The sequence below is a fragment of the Orcinus orca genome, chromosome 17 (genome assembly GCF_937001465.1).
Source record: "Orcinus orca chromosome 17, mOrcOrc1.1, whole genome shotgun sequence".
Lineage (NCBI taxonomy): Eukaryota > Metazoa > Chordata > Mammalia > Artiodactyla > Delphinidae > Orcinus > Orcinus orca.
In genome coordinates this window covers 79,034,958-79,045,656 of record NC_064575.1, presented here as the reverse complement: position 1 = coordinate 79,045,656, position 10,699 = coordinate 79,034,958, and the positions used below count along the sequence as shown (strand labels likewise).

The following is a 10,699-nucleotide window of genomic DNA, read 5'->3' as shown; positions in this document are numbered from 1 at the left end:
AGCCCCTCTCAGTAATCTTTATCTGTTGTTCTACCTGTCGTCATTTTAGGTAAATTTTCCTTTTAAAGATAAAAAGTAACTGCATTTTGAGTGTCTCCTTTACTCTCTTCTGGAACAGGAAACAACATTCCCTGTTCCTGCTCAAGCTTTCTATTAATTTAGGCTTAAATCATCTCCATTTTAAATGAAACTTAGCTACTCTAACCATTTTTTTAAATCTAGAAGTTCTTTTTAACAAAGGAAAGGAGGTAGAAATTTCTTAGTGCCCTTTCATTCCCACTATTTTATCAGTACTTTAAAAAAAAAAGAAGCATATTAGAAGTTCAGGCAGAATGCAATTAATTACATTCTATACTTTTTATTAATAATAATAGGGGATAGCATCAAGTTGCATTTTCTTCTTCTTCAAAAATCTACTTAAGGGCTTCCCTGGTGGCACAGTGGTTAAGAATCCGCCTGCCAATACAGGAGACACGGGTTCAAGCCCTGGTACAGGAAGATCCCACATGCCGCAGAGCAACTAAGCCCATGCACCACAACTACTGAGCCCACGAGCCACAACTACTGAAGCGCGCCTAGAGCCCATGCTCCGCAACAAGAGAAGCCACCGCAATGAGAAGCCTGCGCACCACAACAAAGAGCAGCCCCCACTCCCCTCAACTAGAGAAAGCCCGCGCACAGCAATGAAGACCCAACGCAGCCAAAATAAATAAATAAAATAAATTTATATATTAAAAAAATCTACTTAAAACTAACTAAACTAACTCTACAACTGGCTTATAACCAAACAGAAGATGCTTCTGAAATGGGTTTCCATTTCTTCTTTTCACAGGGAAAAACGAAGCAGTAGAAACTCTAACTTACTGGGGGATGAAAGTAGCACATACTTTCGCAAATAAAAAAGGGGTGGGGGTGGGCAGGAGATACAATCTATGAGGTTAAAAAAATGCAGTCAAAAAGCACAGGAAAACACTACATTAGGAATTGAGTAATCTAAAGTACTCTATTTTCTCAACTATAAAATGGGGATAACATTTTTCCTGTCCACTCCTTAGGGCTCCGGTGCAATAAAATTTTTAAATATAAAAGAAAACATTTGAAAATGTGTATGCAAACTTAAGCTTTATCTACTTAAACTTGCAGGACTTCTTTGTTATTAATTTCACTTAACAAACACTGTCCAAAGTGAAAACAAAATGTTTTCCCCCACATTTCAAATATGCTTAAAGTCCTTATGCTGACTTCCAAAAAAAAACACAGTTCAATGAAAATATTCACTGAATATTATTTATTGAATAATAATTTATTGAATAATATTATTCAGTGAATAATAATATTATTGTTTTTCATTAAATAATAAATATTCCATATGGTATATACTGAGCCTGGCAGGTAGGCAATATTTAATAAATATCCATCTTAAAAAACAAAATCCCTAAAATATCCAGTCATATTGTCTTGAGACTAAAAGACCCTAAATGCCAGATGTGTTAAATACAATGTAAAGGGAGCAGCAAAGCTCCATCAGCCTGGACAGCATCTGTAGTTTTTGTCCCATAATTTTAAAAACTTCAAATAACTTCAATTAAATTATTCAAAAGTACAATAAACACACTTTACAGACTACAGCAATTGTATTTCAATTCTTTCTTAAATTACCATCAACTTCTTTTTCTATCAGGTCCATCCTGCTGGTGACTTCATTCTGCACATTCTCTATGTGTGTAAGGAGATTGAGTTGCCACTGAAGATGTGAGTCTCCCGGGTCTTCAGTGCCCTTTTTATCATTATAAACAAATACTGTATTCCTTTCAGCTGAATTCTTCTCCAAAGAGCCAACAGAAAAAACAAAGAATTGGATGAAATGTAATGTCATAAAGGGAAAGATGCATTAAAAACATCACTACCCACAATGATAGGTAAAATCCAACCTGACTCCCAGAATATTCGTAAAGGAAGTACTAGCACATAACTAAATTACATCTGATGGTCCTGAAAAGCAGACATGCCTGCTATGTCTCTTCACAGTGCCTAGCAGAGTGCTACACAGGGTAGAAGGCCTTCAATAAAACCTGCTGAAAAAATGAAGGAGCTAATTATATTCTGTAACTAGAAAGCCCAGCTAATTTAGACTGACCCCTTCCTCAGTTAATCTAAGCCGTGTCACAAGTGGAGTGAAGGCAAAAAGCAATGATGGAAAAAAATTAAGATAGTTGGCAAAGGCTAGTATAAAGCATAATTAACTGCAGACTGGACTTTATTATTGCAGCTAAATCAATGAGGTGAGGGGAAGAGAAAAATCCCTTAAAAACTTAAAAAGTGCAGACTGCTTAACACACACACAAAATCTGACCTCAGTTTCACCAGCGATAACTCATTTCATAAGAGGGATATTAATTTGACAAAATAATTTACCACAAAATTTTGGGTACTATAAGCTTTTCAAATTCAGTTAAGTATTTATTTATAGAACTTACTTGATAAAAGAGGCCAGAAAAATAAAGAACTAATTTTAAAGCAGTATTGCTAATTGAAAAATCAACTAAAAATGAAGGCATGACATCTCTAAGTTGTGAACAAGAAATAAGTTTACAAATATTCAATGTACACAGAGCTATAAGAATTCAACTTAGTGCATAATGTGATTGATATGCATATACAAATATGCTATAATTTTTAAAAAGATGATTTTTTAGATAAAAAGTGCCACTTTTTATCTAAAACACATACAAAAGGAACACAAATTATATTAATATATACACACCCACATGCACTTTCATGTTTTCACACGTAGACATTCTCATTTGGAAAAAAATTTGGCTCATGGTTTTTAGAGGCATCTAAGTGTACTTATAAACTTGAAACTTTTGTTAAGGCAAAAGTTTAATGAATTACTACATTCCTGAATTAGGGGATAATTAAATGTTCAAATGGCCAGTATTTTCCTGTAGCGAAAGCAAAAAATGTCTTTACCCTAACAAGGTACTTGTGAACTTGGAAATGTAAGTAAAATCTGGAATCTCAGTATGTTTTATTTCACAAAATTTTCCTTTGTTCTATCGTATTTCCAAGCAAAGACAAATGAACTAGTTATACCTTTCTGGGCTTTCCATCTTCTTTTACTGGGTATTGTAAACGGTTTTTATCTCTCATGTGAAATTCCTGTTCTTCTTCAAAACTACTAACATCATCATCATCTGAGCTCCCAGGGTCTGCGAGAGTTTTGCAGTCTTGACCAAAACTTTGTGGCTTTTGGTAGCTGTGTTCACTTGTTATATAAGTTCCCTCCACTTTTAGGGGCAAACGAGGTGGTTCCTTATGGTTCTGTACATGATACTTCTTTTCTTCCACATTAACTGTGTCTTGCACCATTAGTTTTTTTTCTACCCCAGCAATTACTTGATCTTTCCTCTTCCCAGAACAAGCCCAGAGACGAAGGTCAGGATGATGTTTATTCCTTAAAATAAAGTTGGAGAAACAGCAGTTCAGAAAAAAAAAGTCCAGTAACAAGTATAATGCCACAATAAATTTCAGAATGTACAATTACATAGTTAACCCTCAGTTATCCATGCCTTTTGTATGTTCAGTGTACTGATTTAGGTGGACCGATCCCCACCTCTCTATTGAAGACCTAGAGCACCGCCAAGCAAACAAGGTTAGCAGGAGGTCAGGAACTCAAGACAAAAGTAAAGGTACTTTCTAGGTTAACCTGCCCCAGAATTTCATCCAAAATGTACATTTTCATAATTTTACAGAAATAAAACTCAGGTGGAAAAGCAATAATGAATGTACTTTTGTGACAGTTCACATCATCATCTGATATATGCACTTCTTTTACTCATTTTTCACTGTATTTTTTAAAACTGTACAACATGAAAAACTTTTACATGAGCATATTTTAACATCTTTAGTCAATCAAAAAGCGATACTTCCTCATGACAAAAAATTCAGATTATAAATGTGTACAAAGTAAAAACCTCCCTGCCATGGCAATCATAGATAACTGAAGTATAATCTTCCACACTTTTTCTGTACATATAAAATTATTTTTTAAGTGGGTAAGCACACACTTTTTCTTTGTACACAAATGGGGCTCTCATACAATTTGCCTTCTTCATATATAACACGTAAGGGCATCTTGCCTTGTCAGTACATAGAGATTTTCCCTTACTTTCACTCTAGTAGCTGAACAGTATTAATGTGCTGCAGTTTAGTCTCACCAACCAATTCCCCGCCAATACACGTGTGTGTGTTTGCATGTGTGTACCTCTGCACACAAGTGCGAATTTATCAGTCAGATAAATTTCTAGATATGAAATTCCTAGAAAATGTATGCACATTTTAATTCTGACAGGTACTGCCAAAGTGGCCTCCAAAGAGGCTGTACTAATTACATGCTCACTAACAGTCCATGATAATATCCCTTTTCCCCCATCCTCACTAAACATGTGAGCATGATATCGCATAGTTAATTCTGTAGTAATTAAAATTCTGTAGTAAGCAAAAGAGGAATCCATTCATCATATTCTGTAGTAAGTAAAAGGAGGATATTCTGGAGGCATAAACCTTTGAGAAGGCTCAATAATGTTTGTGAACTGATAATTTCCAAATTAGATAAATACCAGGAGACAAATTAGTTTTCTTTCTAATAATAAGGCTTGTTTCTGAAATTATAAATTTTATCTTTTGAACTCCTAATAGTTTAATAGCCAGAAAATACAACAATTCTTCAACAGTAAAAGGCATAGTAGAAGGAAAGCTAGATTTGTAATTCAATAGTCCAATGTGTTGAATCCTGCTGTGCCTTAGAGGAGGAGTTTGGACAAGTTACAGAAACTCTATCTTTGACTACCCATCTATCAAACAAAGTAAGAACTTTATTGTAAGGATTAAATGAAATAGCACATGAAACCACCAATTTCAGGTTTTGTAGTAGACTTCCAATAAATAGTAGCTAGTGAAAATAACTATTATTATTAGAAATATTAACATAAAGAGAGCCTATAGGCATGAGGCAAAATTTGTCCAGTTGAAATCCTTAGAGAAATTATGAATGTACAGAAATTCATATTCATGTCAAGGACAACCAGGTTTTAAAAAAAAAGCTTAGCTTAATAATTTAGTTTCTCCTTTGAGTTTTAGCATTTGCATGGCCTTTTTATAAAGAAATCCATATTCAGGTTTATGACATACAACCAAAGCAAATTCCATTCAACAATTACTGAGTACTTATCCCTCCACTAACCTCTAGGAATAAAATGATAAATAAGACACAAGCCCTACCTTCAAGGAACCCATGGCTTAGTAAGGGGAGGCAGACATAAACAAGGTGCACCAAAGTGCCTGAAATCAGTACGCATGGAGTCTGCCAAGGATGCGATCAGCTCTAGTTGGGAAGGTAATCATGAAAAAGCATTTGCTAGAAGGACTAAAGGTAGAAGGTTATTCTGGCTGTGAGTAAAGGCCTGGAGCTATGTAAAAGCATGCTTCATTCAGCGATTATGGTTTGGTATAGCTGGAACATTTGGGGGAAAAATCAGGAGAGGGAAGACATGACAACAAAATGACAGAGAGAATACGCATCGTGGAAGGATTCAGAGTGCATGCTGAACGAGCCTGCACTCTTCGCATTGGGCAACAGGAAGACACGATGGTATATTAAGCTCCAAAGAGACAAACTCCTCCTTATCTTTTACTAGATCACATTGGCAACAGTATGAAGGATGAACTGAAAGAGCACAAGACTGGAGCCACCAGGAATTTACAAGGTATGGCAACTGTTCACGTGAGAAGAACAGCCCGCTCAGTCTTGGTGAGGAGAGAGACGGGACGGTAAGGAACCACAGGGACAGAGTACTCAGTGGGCCTCGCCACTGCGGGAGGGGCGGGACGGAGATGGAAGGAAGGGAAGGGGCACGTTTCCGGCCCAGGCAAGTGAGCCAAATAAAGAAAATCTTGTGAAGAACCAGTGAATCACCCTGTTTTATATAATATATGTATACTTTTAAAGAGAAATTCTAGGGAGGTATTAGGAAGAACTGAAAACAAGGACTTCAAGAACATTCTGATATGTATGGAGGCTCAGTGTTTTTTCTGTTTTTGTTTTGCTTTGTTTTTAAGGAGAAATTGCCTGGGATGACTATAACATATTTGGTGCACAGGAGACGAATGGATTACATGACCTGTTGGCTCCCTTCAAAGCCAATCTTAAGGTAATTTAAAAATATACCTTTGCATCTATTTCATCGTGACAGCATTCCTGAAGGAGGACACACACCACACGGTTCACCACAGCAACTGTACTTCTGTGCACAAGCTGAGCCCACAAAACAGTGTGACGGGACTAACATTTGCTGAAATACTAGACGCCGTTGTTATTCACCCACGCTTCTCTATTCCAGGACAATAGGCATGAAGGAGCTATTCATCCAAAAAGTTACTAACCTTTCCTTTTTTTTAAAGTTAAAATTTGTTCAAATATCTATTCTGTCTTCCAAGCTGCTAATCTGAACCTGCAAAAAGCCAACTGATTTAGTTTAAATTAAAATTCACACTAAAGTATGCCCCTCCCTTCGCCACCCTTCACTTACTTTAGGATTCCGATCTTCAGCTGTAACCCATGCAGGACTTCCGTAACGCCATAGACATCAGCAAGCAGGTGGTGTGTGGAAACTATCTTTTTGGCATTGAGATGAGAGTAGTTTTCTTTTAAAAATGATAACCCACACATTCTCCCATTATTCAACCAATCCTTATCATAACGGTATTTTGCGCTCCATCTCTGACCTGTAGATAAAGTTGACATTAAAGTGACAAAGGATTCCACTTATTCAGATTTCCCTTCAACTGCTATCCGATTAACATCACTCAGTGAACAAGGCGAGCTCTAGGACTAAGAACAAATTCAAAAGACGAGTCAGACAGTGCGTCGAGGAGTTGGCACTGTGAGAGCTCCTCCCACCTTCAGATGTCCTGCCCGGTAAGCAGGACAAACTCCATGAAGGATGTGGTCAGTGGCAGGTCACACCTGCAGAGGAACCTTGAGTGTGTTGCTTTCCATTTTTTATGTCTCTGTTTTATGTCATCTGTTTTCTAAAAAGGCCAAAAAGGCTCGATAGAAACTAGACAGGGGTACCTGTTTCTCTCACTAACATTTGTTTTGAACTGGGCGAAACAAAGAGTTCCAGTTAACTGACTAAGGACCCCTCCCTCACATCTAAGAGCTCACAGAATCCAATATAATCCTATATCTTCACCACCGATAGTAATTATTTCCTATTACAATTAGTTGCTTCTAAGTCTGTGTCCCCTACTATGCTGTGAGAGAGAGGAAGGTGTGGTTAGAATCAATCACCTTACCTCTCACCACAGATTTTGGCAAATAAAAGACATCTGATAAATGCTGCTGGATGAATGAATGAACAAATGCCTACCTTCATGTAGGTTTGGATAACTCTCCTGCTTCTTAATGTTATTATTATTATTATTTCTGATAGACAGAACAAGGCAGCAGCCTTTCATTTGAGATGTCTAGATGGGTTCTGCCTCGGAGATGAAGTGCACACGACATGCAGAACACTGTTGCTCGGAGAGCCTCTGCGTGGAGGAAGGCACCTAGTGGACAGGGAGCCCAAAGGCACAGGTCTTCCTCTCGGTGCGGCCAGTCTAGCACCATCCTTGTGCACGAGGCATGCGACATTCTGTGCCCTAGCTGCCTCGTCAGTAAACTAAAGGACTTGGGCGTGATAACTGGACATCCCATCTGCTCTGACGTTAGGTTCATTTGCTGCACTATCAGACACTCGTTCAAAACCACGTCAGGAGGAGCGTGAGTTCAGACTCTGAGTCCGTTCAAATAGCCATATGTTAACCTATTTAGAAATCAATAGATTAAGGAGCTAGTTCTTTTCAGGTAAAAGCCACAACCCTCTCCTTCCAGTAAGGTAGTTACTTATGCTGAGGAATTTATGCTAATGCTTTTGCCTAAATAATTAATATAGAAAATGAAACTATAACAAACAGTGAATTTTAAATTTTAACATGGAAGCGGAGTCTAGCTGACACAGAGGTCATGGTGTCTCAGTCAGCTGACGTACAATGGAACCTGTACGTAACAAGACATCCAGACACCTTGCGATGAGCACAGGGACCGAAGCTTACCTGGAGGGTCCCGGCAGATGTAGCAGAGGTACTGCTCCGGGATGCTCTCCTCCAGCAGCCCCATGCACACGCTGTGCTGCCAGCACAGGCACTCTTCACACTGCCGGGAAACAACCGTGCTTTACTCGCTAGAAATCAAGACAGACTCCCTTCTCTTCAACTAGCTGGCTGAATCTTGCTGCGGCAGCGGCTGCGGCAGCTGCCACCAGTTCAATTCTTAATCCACGTAACAACAGCAAGTGATGACTTACGAGAAATTTCACTTCTGAAACAGTCAGCTATTTCAAGCACTTCCTCTCGCTGCACCCATTAAAATGTGCTTTGATAAACTGGCTTAATCATAAAAAAAGGCATAAGATTATTTCTCCCATCTATTTCACACATCCTTAGAACTCTTAAAAATAGCTTATTGAAGTGCAGAAATTTAAAAAAAAAAATAGGTGACTTTGTAGCAGTGCGTTAGGCAACAACCTCTTAAAGTACTACCTGTGTGGTGAACCTATAAATTTGTAGTTCCCTTATTGAGAAAACCACTGAAAAGGGGGAAAAAAGAGGATTACTTTTTCTTCGTTTCTATAACTAACATCCCCGAATCTTCAAAATGTAACCACAAAATATGGGTTATGCTTTCCTTTTTTCTTAAAGATACCTTTTCTACAGGGAGAGGGTATTTGTAATGGTAATCCTTGCAACAAAGCTTTCCTTTAATCTTCAATACTGTGGAAACTTTTCTACCCTTTGAAGGGTGACTATATACCATGAAGTATTAAACAACAGGATCCAGACCAGCAGGAAAAGGATGGCTATGGTCTACCCTTCAGTGTGGATGCTAAGCCACCTTAATGGCTCTTGAAAAGAATTTCAGCTAGAAGACCTCAAAAGAAACACCCCGGAGAGAGAGCCTCAGATAAGAAAACAGTCTACTTCATCTGAAGAAGCGATCTGCCAATCATTACAACTGGTACTTTAAACTTGATGCTAAGCTAGAAGCCTCCATCTTCAAAAGGACGGTGAAGAAAAAGAGAACACACAGATGCCCCGACGAATGTGCTGAGCACCTGAACTAACTCATTCAGTGCTGAAGGGAAGGCAGGTCACCTGAATCATGAAGCCATTTTCCTCGTCCATTTCACAAATGCATCGCACAATTTCATTAAGCGCATCATCTTCATCTTGAGATTCCTCAAAATTGGTTGAATCAAAGTCCTGATTGTACTCATCCCCACTTAGGAGCAAACTCTCCGTTGAAGAATCATCTAGGAAATCCACATCCGATAAGTCTAGAATATACATAAAAGCATACTCAGCATTTTTTTTTCATTTTTACGTCATTTTCTAGAAAGAAAGGCACTATGGGAAGTGATTATAAGCTATTAAGTATTTAGGAAGGGAGGGCAGACGAATGGGAATACAGCATTTGTCTCTAGACAAAGAAACAAATGATTTTTGAAGCTTAGGCAACTATGATTGTTTTACATCTTAATGTTAACACCATTACAAGTAACTCAGAAAGTATCCCTTAGTCCAGGTGCTTACAGAGGTTAGGGCTAAGGTTGATATTAACAATTAAAATGTGCAGTTTTCAAATGCTTTCACAAACATTATTCCTTCTGATCCTCACAACAACAGCTTGTAAAAAGAACAGGGTTCATTATTTGCACCATACAGCTACATAGCACTTCAGAGAGGTGAAGGAGCTTGCCTAGGGTCCTAGCAGCAATACTGTGAATCTTAACAGTAACAGTATCTTCAACTACCACTGCACTTAATACACACCAGGTACCACCCGAAGCACTTTAAATATGACATGACTTGCTCGGTAATGCAGCCAGCTAGTGGTAAAGCCGACTGCACACCAGGACTGCCCGACTCTACAACCTGTGCTCTTAATGATTTCAGCATTTCTTAAACTGGGATTATGAGTTCCCTAAGGAATTTTTAAATGTTTTAAATTTCATTTTGATAAAAATCTTTAAAAAAATAAATAAGTATACCCTAGAAGTTAGGTTATATTGATGACCACTATATACAACTCTATTTACATCCTAGGCTTTAGGTTGTACTTATAACAGCGTTGAGTCAAAGACTATCATTGAGCTCAGGCTATTGAGGAAAAAAAATATCAAGGCAAATATAAGGAAATGTTTAATCATGACAAAGGGAAAGAAATGATGACAGGGCACTAAAGGTTTGCCGGAGTGTGGGTGGAGAAATGTTGGGGAAACTGAGTCATCACGTGGCACGTGACACAAGACCTCACCACTGCTCACAGGCTCCTGGAATGGAGGCTGCTCCTCAGAACAGAGAGCAGAGCTGGCTCCTCCCTACCTTACCACCCTAACCTGCAGTCACGTTCTCAACCATTCCTTCACCTGCTGCTTTCATCTCCCCTTTCTAGAATGTCAAGAGTCCATGAGGGCAATCAAGAGTCCATTGCATTGCTGAATGCTCTGTAGTCAGTGCTTAGGATGAAGCCTGATACATATGATAGCCACTCCAGAATGTTTCTGAAGAGGGAAGGAGGGAGTCGTTATATAGA

At 38.4% G+C, this 10,699-nt stretch overlaps 1 protein-coding gene across 14 annotated transcripts in view; it reads right to left on the bottom strand.

The window, feature by feature from the left end:
• The window catches only part of PHF20L1 (PHD finger protein 20 like 1), an 84,786-nt gene that overhangs the window by 8,317 nt on the left and 65,770 nt on the right, over nt 1–10,699 (bottom strand). For 10 of the 14 annotated variants that reach the window (XM_049700320.1, XM_049700316.1, XM_049700315.1 and 7 more), the window contains 5 exons: nt 9,259–9,440; nt 8,161–8,260; nt 6,591–6,786; nt 3,097–3,457; nt 1,660–1,825 (listed from right to left, as the gene is read on the bottom strand). In XM_049700320.1, coding sequence (XP_049556277.1) covers nt 1,660–1,825; nt 3,097–3,457; nt 6,591–6,786; nt 8,161–8,260; nt 9,259–9,440 — 1,005 coding nt within the window. The remainder of the gene's footprint in view (nt 1–1,659; nt 1,826–3,096; nt 3,458–6,590; nt 6,787–8,160; nt 8,261–9,258; nt 9,441–10,699) is intronic. The other 4 variants (XM_004265310.4, XM_049700321.1, XM_049700322.1 and 1 more) reach the window with 1 other exon arrangement.